The sequence below is a fragment of the Balaenoptera acutorostrata genome, chromosome 1 (genome assembly GCF_949987535.1).
Source record: "Balaenoptera acutorostrata chromosome 1, mBalAcu1.1, whole genome shotgun sequence".
NCBI classification, from domain to species: domain Eukaryota; kingdom Metazoa; phylum Chordata; class Mammalia; order Artiodactyla; family Balaenopteridae; genus Balaenoptera; species Balaenoptera acutorostrata.
The window spans coordinates 159,954,576-159,982,004 of record NC_080064.1 but is presented as its reverse complement, the minus strand read 5'-3'; the positions used below and the strand labels follow the sequence as shown (position 1 = coordinate 159,982,004).

At 56.3% G+C, this 27,429-nt stretch overlaps 1 protein-coding gene and 1 long non-coding RNA gene across 4 annotated transcripts; one reads left to right on the top strand and one right to left on the bottom strand.

Moving 5' to 3' along the window:
• Positions 1-85: 85 nt before the first annotated feature.
• CDK18 (cyclin dependent kinase 18) lies at positions 86-25,857 on the bottom strand. 3 transcript variants are annotated; one of them, XM_057531627.1, is made up of 16 exons: positions 25,723-25,857; positions 9,331-9,481; positions 8,989-9,128; positions 8,298-8,423; positions 7,409-7,465; positions 6,469-6,583; positions 6,187-6,281; positions 5,898-5,960; positions 5,299-5,422; positions 5,063-5,183; positions 3,980-4,077; positions 3,651-3,756; positions 3,479-3,521; positions 2,715-2,805; positions 2,395-2,472; positions 92-1,716 (listed from the first exon to the last, which is right to left on the bottom strand). In XM_057531627.1, exons 2-16 carry the CDS (start codon positions 9,452-9,454, stop codon positions 1,682-1,684), a joined length of 1,416 nt encoding a protein of 471 aa, XP_057387610.1. In that variant the 5' UTR covers positions 9,455-9,481; positions 25,723-25,857; the 3' UTR covers positions 92-1,681. The 3 variants fall into 3 exon arrangements, 2 of the variants coding, with proteins under 2 accessions (XP_057387610.1, XP_057387609.1); XM_057531626.1 differs by having other exon boundaries at positions 8,989-9,065; XR_009005750.1 differs by lacking the exon at positions 2,715-2,805 and having other exon boundaries at positions 86-1,716.
• LOC130705151 (uncharacterized) lies at positions 25,768-27,213 on the top strand. Its single transcript, XR_009005751.1, has 3 exons — positions 25,768-25,856; positions 26,535-26,653; positions 27,010-27,213. It is a non-coding gene; the product is annotated as an uncharacterized LOC130705151 (long non-coding RNA).
• Positions 27,214-27,429: the final 216 nt, after the last annotated feature.

Below are 27,429 nucleotides of genomic sequence, written 5' to 3'. Positions count from 1 at the left end.
CAGAGCTGACTTCCAGCCCTGAATGCAGCAGCATCCGGAATACAGCAGGGAGGGGGCAGGGCACCATGCCCATAGCCCAGGGTGGGTTCAGGGACACACACAAACCAAACTCTCTCTCCACTTTATATACACATACAAGCAAGCCCCACCTGCACTCAGAAGGCCCAGAGAGGGCCTTCTGTCCTCCATCTTTGGCATCAATCTGTCAAAATCAGCTTTTCAGCATGAGACTGCTCACTCCTTTCTGTACAACATGAATTAAATATATTATCTGTCTTTGCGCTGAGTCACAGGACATTCACAGTACAGTGGGGGAGGAGTGGAGGGACTTGTGGGGAAGCCAAGACCCTCCAGGGCTGCTCCTCAGGCTGAGGGGGGTGTGCAGGGGACCTGGCCTCCCCTTGGCCTCGCCATCCAAGATTCAGCCAAGTGTTGAGGAGACTTTGGGAATAGAATAGGTGTGCTCCATAAGGGTGGTGGGGGATGCCTTCTCGCGGGGCCACGGCCCTAACACTCCCAGTCCCCTGGGGCTCGGGGCTCAGGATCAAAGTCTATCCTGTCCTGTCCCACCTTCCTGTACCTCAGACTGCGGTGCTGATTCTCTCTCTGGTGACCGCCCTCTGGGGAGGCCAGGGGCACGGGGAGGCTGGTGCCCAGATAGGGTGGAGCAAGGACAGAGCCACGGGGGCTGGGAAGGAGGGGACGAGGGAGGCTGTGCCAGCCCCAGGGAGCTGGCACCAGTGTCAGGGTGACCCTGCATATCTGGGTACCGTCCTCGGGACCCTGGCCCAGGGCTGGCTTACCAGCGCTCAGGGATGATAAGCAGGAGCCACTCTCGGGAAAGGGTGGAAGGTAGGAGCTTGGGTCAGAGCTCCAAGGGCAGTGCGTGCTCTACCGCCTGCCAATTTAAGGCAATCCCATTCAGACTGGGGAGACGGGCGGGCCCGGCTGAGCTGGCAGGAGTGCAGCTGGCGGGACCAGGCCACCGCTGGACTCAACTGGGCGTCCAGCAGCATACGGGGCCTCTGGCGAGGAGTGGGGAATGGGAACAAGTGGGGGATGATGAGAAGAGGGGGTGGGGCTACGACTCTCTCTGTTGCTCTGGGGACACCCGCCCTTCAGGTGGGGGTGGGCTTTGGCACACACGTTGGCACCCAGGATTCCAGGGTCCCAGACAAGGTGCCATGTTGCTTCCTGCTCTCAGGGGGGAAGAAGGGGAAAGACGGGTGGGCTCCAAGGGGCCTGAAAGGGACTCGACCAAACCCGAGGCAGGCAGGTACCCTGGGTGGGGAGGCATGGTGGTGCCCATGTTCAAGGCATAGCGCTCTGCCCAGCCTCTAGACTCTTCTGTCCATGTGGGTTCCATGCTGGTGTCTGAGCACTTTAGAGTGGGAAAGTGTCTGAGATCGCTCCCTGTCCCCTCACCTCCTCCCAGGGAAGCAGCTCATGCCCAGCCCCAGGGAAGGTGATGGAGGAGTTGGTGTCCAGGCCAAGGCCACTGGGGAGGCATGTGGGAAGAAGGGAGAGGAAACAGCCGTGGCCAGCAGGGCTGCCGAGAGGTCTTCTGGACCGGCCGTTAGCCCTCACTCCTCAGTCCTCCGAGGCCACACGGGCCCCATCCTGCCGCAGTTGTGCTCAGTGTGACCTCTCGTCCCTTGGGCCACAGCAGGGTGGGCACAGCTCAGAAGATGCTCTGCCGCCGGCTCTTCCCTCGCCCTGGAGAATGGAAGGAAAGATGTGGGACTGCAGGGAGAAGGCTGGGCCGAAGGTCACCTGAGATCAGGAGGGACGGGCATCCTCCAGAGCTACTCTGATAGAGCCAGCAAGAGCATGTGCTTGGGAGCTGGTCAGCCCTGGGTTCAAATCCCATCTCTGCTTACTAGCTATGTGAAATTGCACCTTAGCCTCCCAGAGCCTCAGTCTCATTGCCTGTGAAATGGGGAGCATTAACTAATAGTACCAATTTCAAGGGGTATTTTAGGATTAAATGAGATACTGCATGGAAAGCACTTATCATGTCTGAGGCCATCAGCTAGTCTAGAAACAAAGTACAGTTCTCCCAGGATGGAGGCCAGAGAGCTCAGAATTTGCAGAGAGAATGCACCAGGAAAAGCGTGCACCTTCATCAGGGCTACTGTCAGATGCAGTGTTCTGTCTAGGGTGGGGGTTGAGGAGGGAAACGCAGGAGGAGGAAGCCTGGCAAGGAGATAGGGAAACCAGCCCCTTCCCTGCTCCCCACGGGCCCCCGGAAGACAGGCCAGTGTCAGGGAGGCCACGCCGATTCCCACGGCAGGAGGGGCTGCTGGGCCCTATCTCTGCTCCTCAAGAGGGTGGAGCCGCCTGCCCTGGCCTCCTCTAATAAGAGGAGGAGGTGGGGGAGGCACAAGCCCCTACCTGGCTGCTGAAAGGCCAGGCCCCGGTAGCCTGGGTCCTTCTGGAGCTGGATCTCCTTCAGGGAGAAGATGGAAGCAGCTGGGGTGAGAGAGGGAAAAGGCCGGGAGAGAGCTGAGTGGAGCTGGCCCTGCTCCTGGAGCCTGAGGCCCCCACACCCATCGAGCAACCCCTTAGTTAGGACTGGCCCAGGAGCACCTAACTGGGCCTTTCAGGCAGCACCTTGGATCCACAGGGTTTCCTCCCCTCGTACACCAGCTGCTCCCTTTCTCTGGTTCTGGGGTGGCCCTGCCCCCTTCCCCCAACCTCCCCTACACACTCACTGTCTTCGAGCTGGTGCACACGCTCCCCCAGAGACCGGAAGTAGGGGTGCCTCAGGGCCGCCTCTGCTGACACACGACTCTTGGATTCGTACTGAAAAGCAGAGGGTGGGGGACTGCAGGGACCCCTCTGGGCAATGCTATTCCCATGCTAAGTTATATGACCAAGAAGGGAAGGGCCAGAGTCTAACCTGAGAAGCCCCTGGGGTCAGCTGCCCGCTCAAGCCAAGGCAGTCTCAGAACTCAGGGTCTCAGGTCTCCAGCCACCAGGAGAAAACCAGAAATGGGGCTTTCAGAGAATGACCTCCTCTTGGGATGGAAATACAGATGCTGAGGCATCTAAGATCATAGCTTTAATAGTAATATTAACATGTAATGCTAACAACTACCCTTTATCATATGCTTATTCAAGACAGGCACCATTTTAAGTGTATTCCATAACCTCAATTTATCCTCAAGACCATCTTACAAGATGTGAATGATTCATTCTACTTTGCAGTTGAGGAAACTGAGCCACAGAAAAGCTCTGTAACTTGCCCACAGCTACACAGCTAGGGTCTGAATTGGGGTTTGAGTTGGGAGTGCACCTACTCTGAAGTCTGTGGAAGCCAGCACTCCCCTCGGGCCTGGTGGGTGGAGGGTACGTGAGGGAGCCGGTTCAGGCTCCTGAGCCCACCAGCATGCAGGTGGGATGGAGGGCTGGGCTGGGATCTTGGGGCTTCAGCTCTCTGACTGCCTGGCCCTGGTCGGCGTGGGGGCACACTCACCAGGAGGAGGCCGGTCAGGAGGTTGATGCCATCAGTGTCCAACCTGCGGGAGGAAGGAGCTGGCACAGGTCTGGTCTATGGGGGTGGGGTGGGACGGGTGGGGCTCACAGCCACCTCTGGGAGGGACGGCCAGGCCCACAGGCAGAGCGGAGGAGTGGGGAGGAGGGGCTACCTGGGAGCATGACTGATGAGCGGCTGGGGCAGGTATCGGGGGAAGTTGTAGGCTCGGAACTCGGACAGGGCCATCACACCAGGCCACGTCTCTTCCGTGGGGGTCCCTGGGGAGATGAGAGGGGTGGGGAGGGGTGAGAGGCCACAGCCGAGGGCGACTTGGAGGGGTGCAAGGTAGGAGGTGGGGTCATAGAATGACTGAGTCCACCGGGGGCCCCGCCCTGTAGAGATCCGGTGGGAGCTGCTCTTCCCAGTCCAGATATGCGCCCGGGCTGGACAGAGTTCCGGCGCCCCCTAGTGGTGAGAGGGAGGGAGCGGCAGGAGACTGACCAAGGAGTCGGAAGATGAGGTGCAGCTCCTCCTTGACCGTGGAGCCGGGGAATAGGGGCCTCCCTGTGGCCATCTCGTAATGGATGCAGCCAACGCCCCTGCAGGGAGCAATGGGCAGGGGCGGCGTTAGGCTGGACCTCCTTGCACCCGCGCTTCCTAGCGCTGCTCCACCACGATGCCCTGCCACAGTGACTCAAATGGGTCCTGGCACCGGGGTGGGTGGCCCAGGGCTGCAGAGGCTCCTAGCACAGCACAGCCACCCACTCCAGCCTCCCTCTGAGGGCTTCTCAGGGCTCTAGGACGCTTTGATCTCTCCCCTTTCACTCTATAGGATTTGGGTCTGCATAGCCAGCACCCATGAGGGAGCTCTTCAAGCAGTGTTGTCTCAAACTTTCCATCATGTGCCCCTCTGGAAGAGAGAAGTCCACAAATCCACTCTCCAAGGAAACCCCTGCTGTAGGGCACAGCAGCCATTCATCAGAAAACTGTGTTTTACCTTTAAAGTTCGGCCATCTTTTCCTTCTACACTGAATCATACGTGCGTTAATTTTAAGAAAAAAAGTATCCCTTCTAAATTTTTCAGTAGAACTGATGCTTGGGTAAGATTCATCATATTTACTGTGGGGGCCCTCCTGTACCCTCTGGTAACCCCCTATGTACCCCTGGGCGAATATTTCAGAAGCACAGCCTAGGAGAGTCTATTTAGAGCCAGGGAAACCCCAATGTAGCTCTGACTTAATTTTATTTTCTTTTTTAATGCATCTTTTTATTTCCCCCCCCCGTAAACTTGCTTCTCTTTATTTTATTTTTTGGCCATGCAATGTAGCATGTGGGGTCTTAGTTTGCCGACCAGGGGTCGAACCCGCGTCCCCTGCATTGGAAGCACAGAGTCTTAACCACTGGACCACCAGGGAAGCCCTCAATTCTTTAACATCCAGTTCAACAGGATGCCACATGGCTTTTATTCAAAAGAGGTTAGACAGTCCTTCGCAGAGGCCCTTGGGGCAGCAAAAGCGAGTCGCAGGTGCCGAAGCCCCTGCCCCACCCCCCCCACCCCCGCCCAGTCCCACAGCGCTTGCTTACCACATATCGATGGGGGTGGAGTACTCCGTGGACCCCAGCAGCACGTCGGGGGGCCTGTACCACAGGGTCACCACCTCATTGGAGTAGGTCTTCGTGGGCACTGACTTGGCCCGGGCCAGTCCTAGGGACAGACCCGTCACTGAACCGCCCCCACCCCCGACAGTGCCCACATCCTGAGGAGACTGCGTCAGATTCCTCCACCACCCCGCCCCAGCCCTGTGGGCTCTGGCGCTCACCGAAGTCGGCCAGCTTCAGCTCCCCTCTCTCGTTGATGAGCAGGTTCTGGGGTTTCAGGTCCCGGTGCAGGATCTTGCGGCGGTGGCAGTAGGCGAGGCCCCGGAGCAGCTGGAACATGAAAATCTTGGGGAGGGAAAAGAAAGGAAGCAGTGCAAGGTGGGAGCATGGCCCATGGAGGGGAGGGGGGAAGGGAGGAACCCTGCGCCTCTTCCCCGTGGCTGGGACGGCGATGGGGACAAGACTGGGTGGAGGTGAGGTACTTGGAGAGCTACCTGGTTCTCCTGCCCGCGTGGAAGCCGCATCCCGGGCCCCATCCACCCCAGGGAATCCCATCCAGAGGGCAGGGCACCAGGTGCACAGAGGAGGCAGGAGGGTGGGGGAGGAGAGAGTACCCCAGCCGGGGAGCTGAGAGGCGCCACACTGGGCCAGGAAGCCTGCCTGTGTGGGGATGTACGCACACAGAAGAGGTCATTCATCCCTCTGAATTTCCCCGGAAGCCTCTCTTCACCCTGGCAGGTAACTCATGCTCCCATTTGACAGATAGGGAACCTAACGCTCAGCGTTAGAGCGCAGAGGTCCATGACACGGAGGCTCTTACCTTGACGTTGTGCATGCTCATGAGGTTTCCACAGTGGTCCAGATACTGCTTCAGGTCACTGTCCTGGAACACAGGGCCTGGCTCAGCACTCGCCCTGACCTGACGCCTGGCCAGGAGCCCTTCCCTGGGCAGGGCCCAAGCCGAGGAGTGGGACAGGTCCCTGGCTCTGAGCTGCCCCTAAGCCTGGGCCCTTGGGCCATTCCTGCACGGGAGCATCTGAGAACCTGATTCCAGAACAAGGTCTGGGCCACCCCCACCCTCTCCCCCCACCACCCCTACCCCAACTCACCAGGTACTCAAACACCAGGGTGAGGGAGCGCTCCGTGTGGATGAGGTCATGCAGGGTCACAATATTGGCATGTTTCAGGTTCCTCAGTAAAGACACTATGGGGAGACAGGCCTGCCTGGGTCCCTTAGGCCCCATATGCCCCTCATACCCTCTCCTCCTGGGATCAGCCTCAGGAGTCCCCATTCCAGCAATGATCCTTGGCCCCCAGGCTGCCACCAGGGCTCAGGCCAAGAACCCCTCCTCCCAGGAGCCCCAAGACTACAGGACCCTAGGATGCTGTACCCTCTCGGATGGCAGTGCAGGGCGCGCCTTCCTCATGCTCCAGCCGGATCTCCTTCAGGGCCACGAGGTTCTCTGTCAGTTTGCTGCGCCCTTTGAAGACTGTGGCATAGGTTCCCTGGGAACAAGAACCCCAGCAGCCCAGCCACATTCAGGCCCCGCTCTCCTCTGTCCAACGTCCTCCTCTTTGTGCCTCTGCTTGGGCCGTGACTTTGGCAGGACCGCCCTTCCCTAGCCCCCCTTCACTGAAATTGTTTCTTCCAAAGCCCACTTCTCTGTGAAGCTGTCCCTAACTCCTTCCCGGTCAGAAGGAACTGTCCTTCCTGTAAGCCCCCAGCAGGCAAGGTGTCCCTCTATTGTAACACCAGTTTTGTTCTTCCTTATGTTCTGTTGATGTTTACATATAGGTCTCCTCTGGGTTCCTGGAAGGAAAGGGCCACATCCTCCTCCTCTCTGTAAACCACTGCCCACCCCCAGCCTGGAACACAAAGCCCAGCACAGTGTTTACGGAAATAGCTAATAATTACACAGCACAAAAGCTTATAGTGACCTACTCAGTCCTCACAACACCCTATGAGGTAGAACAATTAGGGATCTCCATTTGACAGAGGAAGAAACCAAGGCACAGAGGGAGGTCACATAGCTCACACCAGGCCACGGAGCTGGTAAAAGGAGGAGTTGGGATTTGATCCCAGACAAGAAATATTTGCAGGAAAAAAAAGACTGGATTCTGCCCCAGAGCCCATCAGCCACTCCATCCTCATGCCCTCCTCCAGGACCTGGGCCCACCTTAACACCTGCCAAAGGCTGGGCCAGACTGCATGGCAAGATCTGTGGGACAGGGGTAGCGTGACTGCAGATTGGGGAAGGCTGGGGAAGACTCTGTTCCTCCTTCTAGCCATCCCGCCTGGCGGCCTGGAGAACACCCAACCCAGCCTCTTACCTCCCCCAGTTTGTCCAGTTTCACGTATGTTTCCAGTTTCCCAAAGCCGATATCTGACTGAGAGGGAGAGACATAGGGTCCTGTGAGCTTGAAGGCCCCAGCAGTCCCACATAGAGTACACCTCCCCACCCCCAGCCTCCAGGTGGAAAGGGAATGAGACCCCCAGGGGGTCTGAGGCTAGCAGGGTGAGGGCAGCCCCAAATCCTCCCTCTCCGCTTCTCTCTGTCCCTGTGATACAGGAGGGAGGCCTTGGAAGTGTGAGTTTCTTTCTCCCGTGGCAGTGGCGGGTGCAGAGGCCAGGGCTGTAGTCCTGGGATTGCCACAGACCTTTATCACCTGTCTGTCTACATCCTGCTCAGAAGTCCCTCAAGGGCAGGAACTGTGCCTTTTTCTCCACTGTACCTTGGGGGTCCAGTTCAGAACTCACCTCCCTACAGCCTCTCTCATCAGCACACTTGCTCCAGCTCAGTAGTACCCAACCCTTAACAATACAGATTCCTGGGCCCCACCACCCAGAGTTTGATTCTGTAGGTATCTGGACTGGGGACCAGAATCTGTGTTTTGTAAGACGCTCCCAGGGAAATCTGATAGGCAGCCAAGACTTGGAAACACGGGCCAGCTGGTTTATTGACCTCACCCTGGTGAAGACTCTGGAACCCAGAGGGGGCTTGGAGCTCAGCTCCAGCACTGGTGGGGCTCAACTAGGGAATGGAGGTTGACCAAGAGCACCAGCTATGGGAATCCTCTCGGCCAGCAGGTGGCGCCAGAGGCCCAGAAACCTCCTTGGAAACTGCTACAGGCCTCAGCTAGGACATGCAAAACCAGGACTGATGTCTTGCAGGGGAGAGGGTGTTCCACCCAGGCGACCTCTGATCCTCTTGGGACTCACCAGGGAGGCACGGCGGGACATTCGGGTGAGAGGTTTGGGCAGGTCTGGGCTCTCCAGCTGCAGCTTCTGGAGGAATTCCTGGGGCAGACGGATGTCCATGGGCAGAGAGAGCCTCTTACTGATGTCCTGCAGTGGCCAGGATGAGACAGGGGTGCCAGTGTTTGCTCCAGGGTAGCTAGGGCTGTGGGACCCTCGCCTCTGGCCCTGGGCCTGGCTTTCCCTGTGAACAACCCCAGCAGGACTGAACTGTGAGGCTGTGAGGCTTCAAAGATTGCTGAGACATACACGGACATCCAGGGGTTGCTGTGTGACCTTAGGAGGTCCCTTTCCCTCTCTGGACCTCAGAGTCACCTTCTGTAGAATAAGATTCCTGCAGACACTGCGATTCTGTAAGCATATTTTTCACACACTTGGGCACATGTATGTGGGTCATAAGACCAATAGTCAAATTGTCTCGCCCTTGCTATGTACCAGGAATGTCCTGAGCACGTGGCATATATTCTCATTTAATCTTCTCGATGACCATTTTAACACAAGGAGACTGTGGTACACAGAGGTTGCGTAGCCTGCTCAAGGTCACAGAGCTAATCAATGGCAGAGCCGGGATTTGAACCCATGAAGTCTGGCTCCAAGGCAACCACCTTCCTGGGCATACATCTGTGGATGTGTCGTAGAGCCTGGAGCCCCTCACCTCCGTGGAGAAGCGGCGCTGGTTCTGCCGCCGGTACTGCATGCCAGGGGACAGCTGCCCGGGGTCCTCCCCTCTGTCTGTGGGGGAGAAGGTGCTGGACTCTGGCTGGGGGTCTCTGTCCAGAGGACGGAGCTGCAGGCCTGAGAGTGAGAGGCATCAGCCACCCTCCCTGCCTCTGCCCCGGCACAGGGGTGGGGAGGAGACTTCACTCTGCCCTTCCCGGACCAAGGCCAGCCCCGGGGCCAGCCGTGCTGTGTGTCACGGTGTGTCAGGGAGGGTGGGGAGGGGCGGGGGGGGGATGCCGGGTGGGGAGGGGCGGGGGAAGGGCCCCAGACCCCTCACCCTCGTTGCGCCGGTTGTGGAGCTGGTTGAACTGCTCTGTGAACTCGGCCAAGGACTCCTCGATGGTCTCGGTGCGGGGCACTGACAGGGAGAAGCGACGCTTAAAGTTCTTCATTTTGTTCATGATCAGCAGGCAGCAGGCCGCAGGGTCCTGGGACAGAAGTGAGAAGAGCGGGTGAGAACATGGCAATGGGTCCAGTCGACACCAAATGTGAATTCTGGGTCTTCCCATCGAGCTCTGTCGCCCCGCACTCAGGGGCCAGGGTTGCATCTTCCTAACCCTCTTCCTCCTTGGGAATCTCATCCCCCCAGGATTCCCTGTCCCTGGGGAGATATTCACAGGGAATATTAAGGAAGCACAGCAAAGTACTGCTCATAATAGCAGCTTGACGTGCCAATAGGATCCTGAAGGCCTCCCCAGGGCCAGATGGTAACCTTTGAGCTGCTGGAGGTCTAGAGAGTTCTGGAAGGAGGCCAGGGGTGGCAGGGAAGACACCAGAACCGGGTGGCCCTAGGGCCAGCAGCTCTTTATCAACTTGCATGGAGGAGGCTGAATATGTCAACAGCCAGTAAGCCTTACTGATTGATGTCCATAAGCTGAACATAGCTTAGCCTACACCCTTGTAACGCAGTCTGGTCCAAATCCCATTTCATCCTAATATTGACACCTGGGAGTCCCTCTCCGGCTTGTCCTGGATCCCCAGGAGACAGGAAAAGAGAGGAAAGGGACAAGGGAGAGGATGTATGCATCTGAGCTGGCCCAGCCCCATCCCTCCTGCTGAAATATGGGAGGTCAGGAGCAGTTGAATGTCTCAAGGGAAAGACAGAAATTTACTGGAAACAGACAGGGCCCCCAGGGAGGGGAGGCTGAGCACTGCCGGCCCCTTCCGCACCAGAACCCCAGCAGGCAGGGTGTCTACTGCAGAGAACATGATGAAGGAGAGGGGTGGGCTGCTCTGCTCACCCCAGGGCCCCTTCCCCAGCGAGAAGAGGTTCCCTCCCTGCGGCTCCTCAGCCCTCTTGCCCCCTGAGTGAGGGGACACCCGCTGGCCTCCCAATGAGACTTGTGCAACTGCTTCTTCCCATAGACCCTTCCTTCTCTGTTCTGCCCTGAAAACTCAGAGTGGGGCTGTCATGCCTTCCCTTCCCTTTCCCCCCTTCCCCTCCCCTCCCCTCCATGGTTTCATAAGCTCCCAGTGTGGCCACCCCCTCATTTCTACTCTGCCTCCTTCTCCCTCAGCTATAGTGGGGCTGGGATCAAGAGGCCTCACAAGGGCCCCCACCCACGCCTGCCATGAAGCCATCAGGGCTAGCCCTGTGATGGGAGGGGGCCACCCTGCACCCTCTCCCAGCTTTTACCCATGCACCAAGCACAGCCCATTTCCAGAGGATGCTCTCAGCACTGTCACTGGCCAGTAACCAGTTGCCAAGGCAACCAGGCCCCTCCTGAATCCTGGTTTAAGGGATTATGGGTCAGTAACATGTTTACTTTGTTTATGGATCACATCCTTCTGTACTCAGCCAGCCTGGAAAGGGTCCTTTCCATGGCTGCCCCCAAATGCAGCTAAGTTGTGGCCCTCCAGCTCCTCTGAGCCCAGAGACTGGGTATGGCCAGGCACTCCTTCCTCAGGCTGGCACCTCTCAGAGTACAGGCGTTGGGTCTGCACTGCCAGCCGAGCCTATCTCTGTCAGTGGGCTATGAAGTCTCACTCAGTTCGGCTCAACAAATGAAGTGCCAAGCATTACACTAGGCACTGGGGTGAGTGGTGAGTAAAGCCTGGTCCCTCTTCTCAAGGAACCTGGGGGCTGTGAGGCCTCCTTTGATGAGAAGGTAGCTGAAAGCTCTTCTTCTTCCAGCTTCCTTGCAAAGCCCACCAGCCTGGAACTTTCTTACTTCTCCATCTCCAAGCTCATTCCTGCCAGCCAACCTCAACCACTCCTCCTGGCTCTGTGCGGTGTCCGCGCCTGTCGTCTGCAGGATTCTCACGGACAGGAAGCTCCCAGAGGCTGCCACCCACCTCACTCCTGTGCGCAGCCAGCCGGGGATGGGGGGGCATAGGGGGGCTTCATGATGGTGGCAGCGTGTAGGCTCCAGTGACAAGAGGACCTCGACACGCCCTGCCTGTTGACTCATATTTCCCACACGACAGGAGAGTGGAGATGTCCCCATCGCACAGATCAACTGTTTACAAGTTGGCCGAACATCAGCATCAGCAGGGAGTATTGGGAAACATTCAGATGCCTGGGCTTTGCCCTCAGATTCTGGAACTGAGGCTCTGAGGATGGTGCCTGGGAAAATTCATTTTTTAAAATCATCCCCCATCCCACAAGTTGCATGGGGTGGCCAAAAAACAAACAAACAAATGAATAAAACCCATGCCCAATGATCTGAACACTGGAGTCATGGTTGGGAAGCACCTGAGGTCTAGGTAAGGGATGGTAATCTGCCCAGGTTTCCAGATCGCACTAATGTGCTGAGATGAGGAATCCTCGAAGCTGCGGAGGCACAGGAAGGTGGAGGAATGCTGAGTGGAGCAGGAGACCCACCAGAAGGGGAGAAAATATCTGCCCTGCACAAACCGATGCCCCAAGCTCAGTCATGGTCATCCTAGGGGGTGGGGCGACTGGGCACTTGGCTCCCTGAGGTCTGGGCTCTGCCAAGAGGGGCCAGTCACGCCCTCTTCTAAAAAGAGGCCTCCCATAAAGCCATCCTACAGTCTGGGATTTATGGGATGGCACATTGGGTTTGTGGCTCAGGAATCCACCAGTAGCTGCCATATACCTCACGCCCTTGCATTTGCCTGTAGGGGAGGGAGAGGGGAGCTCATCAAAAGCCTTCTGTGAGGGAGGCCCCCAATCTCTACAAGACAAAGGAGAAGCGGCCTGAACTGCACCTGCCCTCCTTGTTAGCAGCAAGGAGACACCAGTGGGACCAGGAAGCATGTGGACGGTGAAACTGGGGACGGCTCACTTGAGCAGGAATGTGGAGCCAAGCAATGCAGACGATGGGAACCAGCTGCTCTGCACCCGGCCTGAGAAGAGACTGAGAGGAAGTGGCTGTCACTGTAGCAGGAGCGATGGCGGTCAGATGTAGGGATGGACTTCCTGAGGGTGGCAGGGGAGCAGGCGGCAGGGGTGGTGACCACGCAGAGTGGACGCTGCCCTCGGATGGGGACAATTGGGGCCTTGAACCCGGCAGGGTCTGGGTGTGACAGGGCAGGCTGGGCAGTGAATGGTCTGTTGTTCCCTACCTCAGGACACAAGATGCCTCTGTGACTTCTTTCTTTGGAGAGTCAGTTCCTCAGATTTGAGGGTCAGGGGGGAAGGGCGACAGGAAAAAGGCCTGTTACCTTCGTGCCGTCTGCCCCTCACCCCCATCTGGGAATAGAAGGGCTCAGTGTGACCCAGCCTGAAGCCAGCCCAGGGCTGGGCACAGTGTGGCCTTTGTCCCCAGGGCCAGGGAGCCATCTGGGGCTGTCCCCGGGCAACTGGTGCCAGGGGAAGAGGGAGACGGGCGTCCAAGGACGCTGGCCTGGCCGGGTGGGGTGGGGGGATGCTGAAGGAGAAGTCCCCCTCAGGAGCTGCAGGGGTGGGCAGGCAGACCCCCAACCAGGCCTTCCCTCCTGCCCAGGTGAGTCCATAAAGTTCTCGGCCTACCTCCCATCGCCTCCTCCTGGGCACATACCAGCCAACCCAGCACTTCCTGCTGGCGCCAGAGAAGCAGGTAGCACAGGAGGAAGGAGGAGCCAGGCCGAGAGGAAACTGACACTTGCCCAGAGGCTGCTATGTGCCCCGCGAGAAAGGGCTGGACTCCTGGAGTGTCAGCAGGAGCGGGCACTCACAGAGCCCCCCCCATTCTAACCCTCCCTGGCTCGCCCGTGGAGGACAACGTGGCTCCCAGAGGGGAACTGACTTGCTCAAAATCATGCAGCAATTTCCTGGCTGTTGCCAAGTACACAGACTCAGTGACCACATTGCTCCTTTCTTCTCCTAACTGGAACTCCCCCACTCTGCCCCTCCCTGTGGCCTAGGCTGTAAGTGCGGTTTTCTACCTTGCAGGTCTCCTCCACCGCCACCCTGAATTAAAGTCAGACAACCCCAGCTTCCAATCCCGTGCTACCACTAGCAGGCTGATGACGGCGATTCAGTGACACCATCGCTCATAGCTTTGGCTCTAGTCTTTCATTCAACAATTATTTATTGAACATCTACTACGTGTCAGGCACTGTTGTTGACCCTGAGAATCCACTTGTGAACAAAACAGACATTAATTCTGCCCTCATTAATCCTGACACTCTAATGGGGGTGGGGAGAGGCATCAAAGAAAATAAGTAAATAAAATATACGGCATGTTACATGGTGACAAGTGCAACAGAGAAAAATAAAACAGGAAAGAGGGATGGGGTGTGAGAGGTGGGATGTTGCAGTTTCAAATAGGGTGGTCAGGAAGTCTTCCCTGAGAAGGTGACATCTTCTGGGAAAAATTCTGAGTAGGCACTGGGGAGGGAGCTAGTCATACAGCATCTGGGGGAAGCAGGTCAGCAAGGGAACAGTAGGTGCAAAGGTCCTGAGGCAGAACTGAGTTTGGTACGGTCTGGGAACAGCAGTGTGGCTGGAGAAGAGAGCTGATCATGTTGGGGCCCCTCGGGATTTGGGAGGGTTTGCGGGGATGAGTGATTTGATCCCGTTTAGGTTTTAATAGGCTCCCTCTGGCTGCAGCAGGGAGCTTGGTCAGGAGGTGATGGCTGGGGGAAGCGTAGAGCAGTGGAGGTGGGGAGAAGTGGCTGGATTCTGGGTATATTTTGAAAGTGGAGCCAGAGGGATTTGCGGACAGATTGTATATGGCGTGTGAGAAAGGAGTCAAGCAGGACTCTGAAGGGTTTGGCCTGAGCCAACTGGAAGGATGGGCGGCCATTGTGGGGATGAGGGATGGTGGGATTGGAGGTCTGAGTGGGGTTTTAGGCATGTGTTTCATGTCCAGTGGATGTCTGAGTGGGGATGCTGAGTGAGCTGACACAAGGAAGACACCCAGAAAATGTTAGCTCTCTTTTCTCCTTTTCTTTTTCTCTCAACTTCCTGCACAGATGTAAAAATGTACCAGAAAAGAGGCCCATATAAAGCTCATCAAACACATCCCTCACAGACGTTCTTATAGCCCATAAGGCACTTTGAAGCCTTGGGACGGAAGAGGAACAGGGAACAGGGAACATGGTTGGCAATCGGCAGGCCTGAGCCACCAGATGGAGAGGGAAAGGCCAGGTAGGAGGGGTCCCCCCAATTATTGACGCAACTTGGCAGGGCCACGTCGGGCAGGGGCCCTGGGCCTCCTAGCTGACTGCTCTCATCCACGGGGCGGGCCAGGCCAGCCCACGGGCCCATCATCCAGGTAGTGCAGAGGTGGCCTGCTGCTCCCCACCCCCTGGACAACCTCTGCCAGGCCCCATAACTAACACCTGCCTCTAGGCTGTGACCCAGACCGGGAGACCATGGAGGCAGAAAAGGAGATGGACAGAGCATCCAGGGAAGCTGGGCCACAGCCTCCCTCTCACAGAAGTTTGGCTGCAGACTGGGGCAGAGGGCGGAGGTCAGCTTCACTTCCTAACCTCCAGGAAGCCAGGCTCTGAGATTCCTCAGAGAACTCTTTGAGAAGCCCCTTCGCCTTCCTCCTGAATAAAGTCCCATTCACAATAAAGCCTGCAACCCAAGGTCCTTCAAGACCTGCCCTCCCGTTCCTCTCGGGCTCTGCTCTCCCCACTCCCCAACACAGCACGCAGTTCAGGTCTTGGGTCTTCAGAAGCTTCCCAGACCCCCTAGGACCGCAGGGTGCCCATCTGATGGTGAAAGTACATCATCCACAGGATCACAGTGGGGACTTTCCTTGTGCCTCCCTCACCAGGGATGCTTTGATTCCTGTGCCTAGTGCTGGTCACATACGGCAGGCCTGGCTGGCTGTTGCACCAGCACGTGGAGCACCTACTGCATTCCAGGCACGTTAGATACTTTTTCAAGTCCCTCTTTTTGCTTTGTTTTCTTTTCTTTAAGCGCTCAGTCTCTGTGAGTTCAGGGACAGGGGAGGAAGGTTGTAACTTCCAACTGCCCACTTTCTGAAGCCCAGAGGGTCTGACCCTTGGTCCCAAAGGCTGACCACCAGCTAGGATCCTTATGACATTCTCTGCTGCCCACTTCCTGCCCCCACCTCAGCCACTCAGCCACTCTGGGCCTTTGGGCAGGTTTCAAAACAACTAGAGGCCACGGCTGACCAAGTCTGCAGACGTCATGAACTGAGACTTCAGAGACACTCCCTCCTTCCAGTAGAACTGTGCCTGCAGGGAGCCAGCAGATACCATCTCTTCCTTCATCCTCTAACTGACCCTGCCTTGCACAGCTTGAGGCTTTAGTTTCCCTAGTTTGCGACAAACCTCAGGAGAAGCCAGTCACCACATGACTGCCTGGAGCTGAAAGGCAGTGGCAGAAGCAGAAGCAGAAGCCCTGGAGCCCTCATCACTCACCTCATTCTGCGAGCTCCGGCCTGGATGAGAGAGGCTGTCAGCCTGGGGCCTTCTGAGTGGCCAGAATCAAGGGGACAGATAGGCCTGTGGCCACTCTGCCAGCGAACAGATGCTCTGGACACAGGGACAGAGCTCAGAGAAGATTCTCACAGCCCCTGTTGGAATGCAGGAAGCAGGCAGGGAAGGCCTTCCAGGAGCAAGCAGGACTAACCTGCAAGAAGCCGGTCAGGAGGCGAAGCATCTGGGGCTCAGGGTGGCCCCTGCCCTGGACAAATGCACCACCAGCCTTCACGGCATCCTACCTGATGCAAAAGTCCCGCAGTGAGGGCCACGTGCTGCCCAGGCCTGCTCTCCAAAATCCTCTACAGTTTGGAGTCATGGAAGATGTCCCAGCTCTCCCACGTACTAGCACTATGACCTGGGAAGACACCCATGCCTCAGTTTCCTTGTCTGCTAAATGGGGATAATGCCTAACCTCCTATCCAATTGCCACTGGCTGCGAGACCTAACTTTCCCAGTTGCTTTCTGATGATGTCACTTCCCTATTTTGAATCCTTCAATATTAACGTCACCCTCAGGAAAAAGTCCAAACTCCAGTGGCCAGAAGATTAGGCCTCCTGTGTTTTGACCCCTGTCTCCTCCTTATCTCAGCTCTCACCCCTCCCTGGGGGGTCCAGCTTTATGAAATGTACTTGGCGTTCTCAGGGTAAACCACACGCACGGCCCACATGAACCTTCACTTGGCCTGGGATGCCCTTCCTCATTTTTCCCTAGGTAAAACCGCTGCCAAACTCAACTCAAGTGTTGCTTCCCCTGGGAAGCTGTACGTGGCCACCGCTCCTCCCTCAAGGTAAAATGAGATGCTTCCAGAGCAGCCTGTGCACATTCGTGACTAGATGGTGATGTCTTCATGGCAAGAGCGTGGTCTCAGGCAGCTCTGCTTCCCCAGCGCCTCATGGTGGAAGGAACCTACCAGGTGCTCAGCCAGTGTTTGTGGAATGAATGAACACACGGCTGAATTAGACCATAGCCAGTGCACCATAATGACTTGTTCAAGCCTCTTTCCTCTGTAGACATTTAAACCTTAGGGTCATTGAAGACAAAGACCTTTTGGCACCTTGAATCCCCAGAACACTCTGTCTGTCTGTGTGCAGACCCTTCCACTCTCAGGCAGGCCAGGGACCTGTTTCTACGTTTATCTTCTCCTTGTCAGGCCAGCCCCACTCTTAGCAGGTGGGACTTGAGCCCACGGGGATGGCCTGGCCCTGCCCTCTTTCTGGGCACACTAGAGCAAGCCCGGGGGTCCGTCAACCAGCCCTGGACTCCCTAGGACATCTTTCCTCCTCGGTTCTCCTGGCTCTCAGTGGGAACTGGAACCCAGGGACCTGTGGGCCAGGGACAAGGGGAAAGCCAGCAAAGTGTTCCCATCTTCAAGGCTCAAGTCAGGCATGACCTCTTCCTGGATGCCTTCTACGATGCACCTCATGTCCTCTCTAGCCTGAAACCCTGCTGGCCCAGCCAGGTGGAGGCCCCTTGTCTGTGCTCCCACGACATTCTGGATGTCCCCAAGTAGCACCCTTGGCTCCCTGTACTGTAACTGCTTGTTTGTCTGTTTCCCTAGTTTGCCTGCGGGCTTGTTAAGGGCAAAAACTGGGTCTGACTCATCATTACACCCCCATGTGCCTGCCATGGGGCCTGGCACCAAGCAAACCCTCAAATGATCAGTGAGCAAATCTATGAAAGCTGAAAATTCCTGGTTCTGGGAGCTATTTGGAGGTAAGAGGGCTGCCAGGAGACTGTCAGTTGCCCACTGGACTCCAAGCCTCATCTGTAACCTAGCCCTCCTTCTCCAGCCAACTCTTCCCCATGGCAGTGGGGGGAGCGTGGGCTGGGGCAGAGGGGGCAGCTTCCTGCCCAGCAGCTACTCCCCCAGTGAGGTCTGTGGAGGCCTCAGGGTTGGCAGGTGCTACAGCACAGTGAGGGATGGACAGGGGATGGAAACAATCCTAAAGAGAGGTACCAGCTGAACATGCACCGAGTTGGGGCCTCCAGGGCTTGTGGAGAGGGGGCTTGGCAGAGCTTGGGGCCCTCCTCATGGGCTCCCATCCCCTAGGGGCAGACTTCCAGGGCCTCACAGGTCAGGTGCACTACCCAGGCTCAGACCTTGGCCTCAACCCCTACAGATGACCCCTCCTGACCAACCCCCCCCCCCCCGCCCCATTGGTGTGGGCCCCACATCAGCCCTGCTGATACTCTGCTCTTTTTGGCTTCCTGAGGCTCAAGGAATGAAGTCACGTATATCATCTCCTGGTATTTTCTTTTCAGCCTTTTCTGGAGACCCAGCTAAGGCTGGCCTGTAATCTTTGTGGAGGCTCTGGATTTCTAAGTGATAAGATGGGACAAGGTGCCCTTCTGTCAACTGTGGTCCTGGCCGTGCATAACATCCCAGACCAGAGGCTGGAGCAAGGAGCCAGTGCAGGCAAGATCTCTGTCTCCCATGTCTGCTTCCAGACCAGGCCTGCCTCACCTCCCAGACAGAGAAGACCCTTTTCCACTCCTCTTAGCAGCATCCATTAAAGACCCTCAAGGAAGGTCCCTCACCTAGTACCCAGTGGTTTTAAAATTCCAGAGTCTAGAACCTCTTCTTAGGTCTTTCTTCCTAAATCCTAATGGAAATAGCTCACAACTGTTTCCTCTCTGTTTGCTTAAGGACAGATGCTGATGCCCACCATCCTCTATTCCATCAATAGGAGGAGAAATAAAGGCATCCAGGTCACCTCTCCTTCAGCCTTCCCTTGTCCAGATTGAAGAACCTGTCATGGGATCTTTGTTAACATCTCTTTGGTTTTCTCGCCATGTCCAACTTTAAAATTTATTTATTTTATTTATTTTATTTTTGGCTGTGTTGGGTCTTTGCTGCACATGGGCTTTCTCTAATTGCGGCAAGCGGGGGCTAATCTTTGTTGCATTGCGCAGGCTTCTCATTGTGGTGGCTTCTCTTGTTGCGGAGCACAGGCTCTAGACGCATGGGCTTCAGTAGTTGTGGCACGCCGGCTTCATTAGTTGTGGCTCGCAGGCTCTAGAGCGCAGGCTCAGTAGTTGTGGCGCACGGGCTTAATTGCTCTGCGGCATGTGGGATCTTCCCAGACCAGGGCTCGAACCCGTGTCCCCTGCATTGGCAGGCAGATTCTTAACCACTGCGCCACCAGGGAAGCCCTCGCCATGTCCAACTTTAGCAACAGAACGGCAGGGGCCTTCAAGCTCTGGCATCCCGGGGGACTGCTCAGTCTCATGAGCAGGGAGGGCAGGAGGGGAGGGTTTCCCAGCACCTCCAGACCACATTTCTATTTATACTCCACTCCCAGCCCTCCACCGCCACTAGTTTGGCCCAACAACGCCAGGCCCACATTCTGAAGGACCCTGGCCAACATTCTCCATCCTTTAGGGCAAGCTGGCTTCCTCACACTCAGCACGGCCTCCCTCTCACCAGGCTGGGCCCAGGCGGCCGCCTCGGCCTGGACCACCTCCCTGCCCCTCTCTGTCTCCAAGGCCCCCTCTGGGATGCCTCTGAACATCCTGCAGTTGTTCACCTGTTCTTTAAACGTCCCGTCAGCGGCACCCACCACCCAGAGCTCAGGGGTGGCGCTGGTTTCTCCTAGACCCTCTCTCACTTCACAAGTACCCACTCAGCACCAGGCACTGTCCCAGGCTCTTGGCTTGTCTTCCCCTCCCCCAGCCTTCTGGTTCTCCTGCTTCTTTCTCCCTCCCTTGTCTGGTGGACTTACTTCCTCTACCTGTCCCTGAATGTCGGTGCTCCTGAGAGTTCCCTCTTTGGCCCTTTGTTCCTCCCCATCTACACTCATCCGGGTGACCTCATGCTCTCCTGTGGTGGAAACCACCACTCATGTGCTGATGACTCCCAGATCCACAGCTCTGGCCCCACCAAGTCCCTGAGCCTCACACACACAGGCCCAACTGCCTGCTGGGCATTTCGGTCTAGATGTTCCCCTAGGGTCTGAGATCCTAGAATTACCCACTGGGCCTAGGACAGTCCCCGAGACAGCAAATAGTTTGAGATGTGTATTTAAGTGAAAAGGGCATTTGTGTACAACTTGTAAAAGCTGTACGTGTGCTAGATATACATGTGTCATACATGTACACTATATAAATACATGTAAATACACTGTATATAATCCAGAAGGATATAAATATATATATGTGTGTGTGTGTGTGTATATATATACCCACATAGACAAACATATATATATTCCAGAAGGATCTAAGTTAAAATGCTAACAGTAGTTATATAACAGGGTAGCAGAATTATGGGTGATTTTAATACCTTCTTTTTGCTTATTTGCATCTTCTAATATTTCCATAATGAACATTCACTGCTAATGTTAAAAGAAGAAGTAACGCTTCTTTTTAAATGAAAAAAAAAAGTATTTTTAGGTAGATTCCAGAACGATTTAGTGCAAACTTTGGGAGAACTATGGTTTTCTTGAGAAGGGTCGGCAAACTTTCCTGTAAAAGGCCAGACTGTCAGTATTTTAGGCTTTGTGGCCATATGGTCTCTGCCATTATACAGCTCTATCCCCATAAAGGACCCACAGACAAGATGTAAATGAATGTGTGGCTATGTTCCAGTAAACCTTCACTGTGGACACGAAAATTCGCATTTTATGTAATTTTCAAGTGTCACAAAATATTACTTTCAACTTTTGAATTTTTCCCAACTACTTAAAACTATAAAAATCATTCTTAGCTCATGGGTCAGAGTAATATAGGCTGGATTTGGCCAAGAGCCATGGTTCGCCAAGCCTTGCCCTTGGGCATCAGTGCCTGCATGGCGTTAGAATCCGGCACCCACTCCTTTGGGAAGTACTTATTTTCCTCCTATCTGACAAGGAGGAGGTCTTCCAGGCCTTTCTCGCCCGCTGAAGCTGTGGCAAGGACCAGCGGCCCTGGCCTCAGCTGGGGGAAGGCCCTGTGCTGCAGAGTTCGGGGGATCAGAGGCAGAGTCCCTCCTGGGGTCTCTGAGCACAGCTCATCTTGCCAGCAGGATCGGCAAAAGCTGGAACCACAAACCAGCCGTCCTGGACGGAGCTCTAGAAATCCCCTAGTCTGTGTCCTTGTTTTTCGGGTGAAGAACAGAAGACTCAGAATGGGGAGCGAGCTGCCCAAGGCCACTGGGTTGATGGGGCAGAGCCGAGACTAGAACTGAGGGCTTGTGACTTTGAGTTCCATGCCCTTTCTGCTCCCCCAGGGTTGGAAGGGATGGCAAGGACCTGGCCAGAGACGGCATTCCCCGCACCGGGCACCATTATCAGGGAAATCAGCAGCCCACTGGAGGGCTGCCTTGCACAGGGAAGGAGCCAGGCAGGTCTGGCGTCAGCCCAGAATGTGGCACCCAGCCCAGCCGTGGCAAGGGGTGCTGCCAGCTGGGCTCCGTGCCAGGAACAGGGAGGGGCTCAGGGCCCCCTTTCCTGGCCTCAGCCTATGCCCTGCTGGCAGAGGGGGTCTAGAGACCCAGCACCGCTGATGTCATGAGTGTGATGCCCTCCAGTGCAGGACCTACCACCTACCTGCTTCCAGGCACTGGATCCTGCCAGGATGTGGGGAAGGACAGCCACGTCCCCTCCTGGGCCTGGTCACCCAGCAAGAATCTCCTTTGCTGGGTGGCTAGGGCCAGAGGAGAGAAGGAGCCCCAGTTCCTGAGGGGATCCCCAAAGGCAGGAAAGGGGAGGCTCCTTTAGGGAAGCAAGGTGTGAGGACAAAAATCATTCTGGAGATTTGCCAGAGCTTCCTACAATAATGATAAAATGGAGAGGGCGCTCAGGGTAAGGGAGGGTAGAAATGCTTTAAGAACAGAGTTTCCTGCCCGACTGGGGGCCTGAACCCTGGTTTCTACAGGGATCAAGGAGCGGCCAGGGTCCTGAGAACTGCCAAATGTGGCCACTAACTCCGTCTGCCACCACCCTCGATAATGACACCAGGCAGGGCAAAATTCAAGGAATATTGTGGACATTATCTCACTGGAATTCTCACAACCACATGAGGTAATACTATTACTCTCTCCATTTTCTAAATGAGGAAACTGAAACTTGGGTGAGCAAGTTCCTTCACCTATGGCAACCACTTACTGAGCGACAGCGGCAGGATTTGCACTGACCCTGGAGTCCATACACTGCCCCCACCCACGGTGAGCAGGAGACACTCCACACACAAAAATGATGAACGCACCAGCTGGCCACTGTCGGGTCATGCTGTCTACACTGACCCCTCTATTTCCAGGGAAGACTTTATTTAATGTTGGAAGGGTGGGGTGGGAGCACAGGGTGAAACCATTATCCAGAGTTCCAAGAAAGAGGGTCTCACCACTGTCCCTTCAAAAGTTCGGGCCAATGTCTCCAAGACCAGGGTGTCCTGTCTCACCAGGGTCATTCATGCTGTCCGGAAGCCTCAAGACCCTTTTCAGTTCAAAGGCAATTCTCACACCCGCCTCCTCATTGCTCCTCCTCTGCAGACAGAACCGTGGAGATTTCAGGAGCAGATGCGCTCTCCTTCAGACAGGAGGTCTGGCTGAGATGTGCCTACAGATTTCCCTCTTCCTGGTCTGCTGCTGCGCCACTGGCTCTGTCATGATCCTGGGTCCCAGACCCTCTGCCTGAGCTGCTGGGAGTCCAGCCTCAGAGCTGGGTTCCGTGTGTGCGCACACATGCGCTGTGGGGACCAGGACAAGACCTTGGTTTGCTCCCACCCCCTGGAGATGGGAAAATGCCTACTCAGCAGCTAATGCCAGGAGGGCAAAGGGTCCAGGGCGGATGGGGGAAGAGAAATGTGACTCACACCCAACGGGGTGAAGCTAATCAGGTGAGTCTAGATCCAGGCCAGCCACTCCCTCCTGGACAACAGAGCAGAACAGGGACTGCAATTAATTAAGTACTGGAGGAGGGTCTTCTTACCCCAGGGAAAGGAGGCCCTGCCAGAGGCCCTCAGAGAAGGGAGCTGTTGGGTTTCCAGGTCCCAGTGCCTACCTCACTCATCCTAGAAACTGGGATAGAGGGGAAGGTACAGTCCCACAGCACAGGCTCCTGGTCCCCTCCAGGCAGGTTCTCATCCAATTGGTACCCCACCCCAACCGCCATTCTCTTACACAGAGCCCTCCTCCCCAACCTGGAGGAACAGGAAAGATACTGTCTAAGGGCCCGGCCTGATGGCATTAGGAAAGCCTGCCTCCGTCTCTACTGAAAGCCAGGCACAGTGCGATAACTAGGAATTCCCTTCCAAATAACAAACAGAGCTACCGGTTATTTAGCATTTGCCGTGTGCCAATGCATTACTTCATTTAATTCATGCAACAACCCTCCTTATTATGATCCCCATTTCACAGATGAGGAAACTGAGGCTGGGAGAAGCTCAAGAGTTTGCTGGGGAGAGAGAAGTCACACAGCTGGTATTGATACTTGCAGGAGCTGGGCTGGCCCTCTCCTTTAGGCCTTAAACTCAGGGAAGGAAAGAAGAAATCTGCAGAGGGATGGATGGAGATGCTGGACAAAAGTCCAAAACAGGGTGACCCTAGAAAGTAGAGGCACAGTTGGAGTAGGAGCTGGGAGAAGCCAAGCCAGGCTCTGCCCTATAGTATGGGGCTTGTTTGCCTGGGCACAGGAAGGCCAACTTGGCAGAGGACAGTCTGGGTCTGTCGAGAAAACAAATGCAGCCATAAAGGCAGCTTATCTCCTCAAGGCCCGGTGGGGAGGCTTCCAAGGCAGGCAGCTCGATCAGTCCCATGAGATCTTAGACCAAAAACCTACTTGTTCCTCAGACCGGGTACCCTCTCTCCTGCAATCCATGGAGAAGCTTGGTCCTGCCTGGCACAGGATAAGAGGGAGCCTCCTTACTGACAGCACCAGCCCCATCCTTCCTTCTCCAAGGACGGCTACAGAACCAGACAACTCCAGAGTAGGCTGGCATCTCCCTTGACGGGGCAGGAACTAAGAGACAGGGGCCTTGAGGTCAGATGAAGTGGGCTGGATCCCACCTTTGTGGATTTGGGGAAGGTTGGTATCTCAGAGTCTTAAATGAAGATAATAATACCTACTTCATAAAGCTGTCTGACACACTGCTTGGCACCCAATCAATAATAAATGCCCAGTCAAAAATAAAATCAATAAACGGTAGACACTGAGGCATTCAGAAATCGGATGTAACTTACTGAAGTCTACTCTGGCTCTGGAAACCCCAGTAACTCTGGGAAGAATGAAGGCTCCTGGTGGGCGTGCGCGGCCAGCGGGGAGAGTCCCAGTGGGCAGTGAGGTTGCAGGGCTGGGGGAGGTCAGCCTCACAGGCTCCTCAGGGGCACAGGAGGTTGACTGGGGCAGGGTAACCTGAGACAGCAGCTCTGCTGTGGCAAGGTGACCCTCTCTCCAGAACACCTTCAAGATGCAGACCCAAACCCAGGAGCCAGTGTTGCCTGGGGCCATCTTCGCCTTCCCCCAACCCTAAGCAAGGTGGTCCCAGCCCCCTGCCCAAGGCAGAGGAAAGGTAGGGGATCTCTGAGGACATGTCTGTCAGCCAGACATTCCAGGCATCCTCGTCCTCGAGGATTCTACTCCCTCAGGCCAGTGTCGGGGAATGTGCTGTGTGCCCATGCCCAGTGGAAAACGCCACACGAACATGCCGAATCTCACAGGGTGCTGACACAGGAGGGGCAGGCTGGTGGTGTCAGTGAGTCACAGGGCCCAGGACACAGTTGGGGAACTGCTGAGGGCCGGGCTGGTGGTGGGGCTGAGGTTCTGGGAAGCTGACCCCCACTCCTCACAGCCCCAACTCTCCCACCCTTGCTGTTGGGAAGGGGTTCAGAGAGAATCAGAAAGACGTCACTGGTGCCTAGCAGGGCGTTGACCCCAAGCACAGAAGATCAGTTACTGTCTCAACAACCGGCCTCCCACCACAAGGCCTGCAGACAGCTCCAGAAACCCCCGCCCCTAACAGGGAGAGAACAGAGGCTTCCAGCCAGAGCGGACCTCAGATTTCTGATTCCTGATTGTCTCCCCCGCCCCCACCCCGAGACAGGAGAATCCTCAAGCCACATCTCCCAACAGGCCACCCACCCTTTCCCACCGCTGCGTTAACCCTTTGCCCGCTGCTGCTGGGTGGGGAGGTGGCACTGCCCCTTTGGGCTCCCGGGTGGGCAGGGAGAGAAGAGGCGCAGTAACCCCCAGAGGCCCCCACTCAGCCCCCCCCCACACCCCTCAGCGCTGGAACCTGAAGGGCTTCACGTGTCCTGTCCTTCCACCTTCACCCCAGGGCCCTGGCCTCCCACCCAGCCCCAGCCTGCCTCTCTGGAAAGTTCACCGGAGCCCAGAAAGCCCTTCAAGGCGGGATCTGGTCCCACACTGGCGGATTCTCCCATTACCGGAGACTCCTGACCCTTGCCCTTCCCAGAAGGAAGGGAAGTGAGAAAGCGCCTGGTTCCCGATGGGGTGGAAAACTTTGCTTCCTAGGAGCCCGGGGGCCAAAGTGAGTACCGGTGGAGACTCCCGGGAGTGGGGGGGTGGGGGTGGGCGGAGGATCTGAGAAGGCAAAACAGTCCTCCCTCCTAAGCACCTGGAACCTGGGACTGGCCTTCGCAGGGCATCGCCCACCCCCCAACACTCTTGTCCACTCGCCTCGTGATCTCGGACCTCCCCATGTCGCTCCGGTATTTCCCTCCAACCTCTCGCCCCAGGGCAAAAGCAGAACGGCGCCTTTAAGAGCCGCTCCGCTTACCTTTGCTCCGTTCACCCGGCGCCGCGGTGCCCCCTCCTCCGACCTCCCCTTCCTCCCCCGGCGCGCCGCCCGCCCAGCCGGCCGGACACAGTGCGCCGCCCGCGGGACTCACCGCGGGTGTCCTGGGGTCCGTGGCGCGCCGGCTCCAGCCCGCGACGGCCGGGGTGCCGCGGGTCTGGGCGCCGTACCCTGCGCCCTGCTGGGGTCCCTGCCCGGGCTCGGGGCGTCTTCCCCAGCTCCGTAAAGGTGAGCGGCTCCCCAGAGAAGCTGCAACCTGAGCTAGAAGAGGAGGAGGAGGAGGGAGAAGGGGAGGGGAAGGGAAGGGGTGGAGGAAGGTGGGGAAGAGCAGGGAGGGGGAGGAGGAGGAGGAAGGGAAGAGCCCGGCCCCCGCCAGAGTTTTTCACACGTATAAGTTGACTCCTCCCCCGTCCCTCCTGCCCTGCCCACAGCCGCTGCCAATCCCCAGGGCTCCCTCTGCCCGGGTGCCCACCCCTTTCTCCCACTCTGGGAACCAGGGTCCAAGTGCTTCTTCCGGTTTCGTTCCTAGGCCTGGCTTCTACCAGCCCTCTGGGACTGGCCCTGAGAGCCTTCAGTAGGGGATGAGGCCCTCCGGATTCACCCAGGACTGGGGCCAGGTCACGGGGTGATTTGCTGAGTGTCCACCCCTAGGTGTAGCCCTTCCAACCTTCTGAGTCTGAACCTGGATCCCAGCACCTGGCACCCCAGGAGCTAATGTGCATGGCCAGGTCCTGTTGGTCATTTTCGCCCTTAGAGTTCTTGACAACAGTATTCCTGGCAGGGCTGTCCCTCTGTCCTGTCCAGTGGAACTTGTCACTTACCTTTAGGTAAGTAAAGGTATTCATCACTCCCACTTCCTACCCTGATGAGTAATGCAGTTTGTCCTTTTGGAATTAAACCCCACAGGCCAACTGAGAATCATCCAAGAAGCCTTACAGAATAGCTAGTGCTAGTCCAGCTTTCATTTTAGAGAAGGAGAAACTGAGACCCAGAAAGGATGTTGGATTGGCCCAAAGTCTCACAAGGTTAGTGGCAAGCCATGATTAGGATCCAGGCCAGTGGCCTCTCCTCCTCCCCCTCCACCATCGGACTTAAGGGATCAAAGGAAAACTGGGCTGGAATGAAGTGGCCCCATCTAGGCCCCTCCCAGCCCTGCTTCCTCCTGAAGAAGAGACGGGCACCAAACCAGGGAGGTCTGTGGCCTCTGCCCTGCCAGTGGACATGGCCTCTGCAGTCTGGAGGCCCTGTCAGGGGTCTCTTGAGGAAGGGTAGTCTGCAGTGGGGATGTGTTTCTGTTGAACACTTTCTGACGATTGATCAAAAGTGAATGCCGGGGGCTTCCCTGGTGGCGCAGTGGTTGAGAATCCGCCTGCTAATGCAGCGGACACGGCTTCGAGCCCTGGTCCGGGAAGATCCCACATGCTGCGGAGCAACTAGGCCCGTGAGCCACAACTACTGAGCCTGCGCGTCTGGAGCCTGTGCTCCGCAACAAGAGAGGCCGCGATAGTGAGAGGCCTGCGCACTGCGATGAAGAGTGGCCCCCGCTTGCTGCAACTAGAGAAAGCCCTCGCACAGAAAACGAAGACCCAACACAGCCAAAAATAAATAAATAAATAAATAAATTAAAAAAAAAAAAAGTGAATGCCACTTCTTAAGTCCTAGGCTTTGAGCCTGAGGCCTTTCCCTAGAGAGAGAGACTGAGTTGTTGAGAATAGGAAAATGTTCTTTCTGGAAGACATGGGCCTGAGGTTTGCCCTTCAACATCAGCCTGCATCCAACCTGTAGCACAAGATCTCTCGCA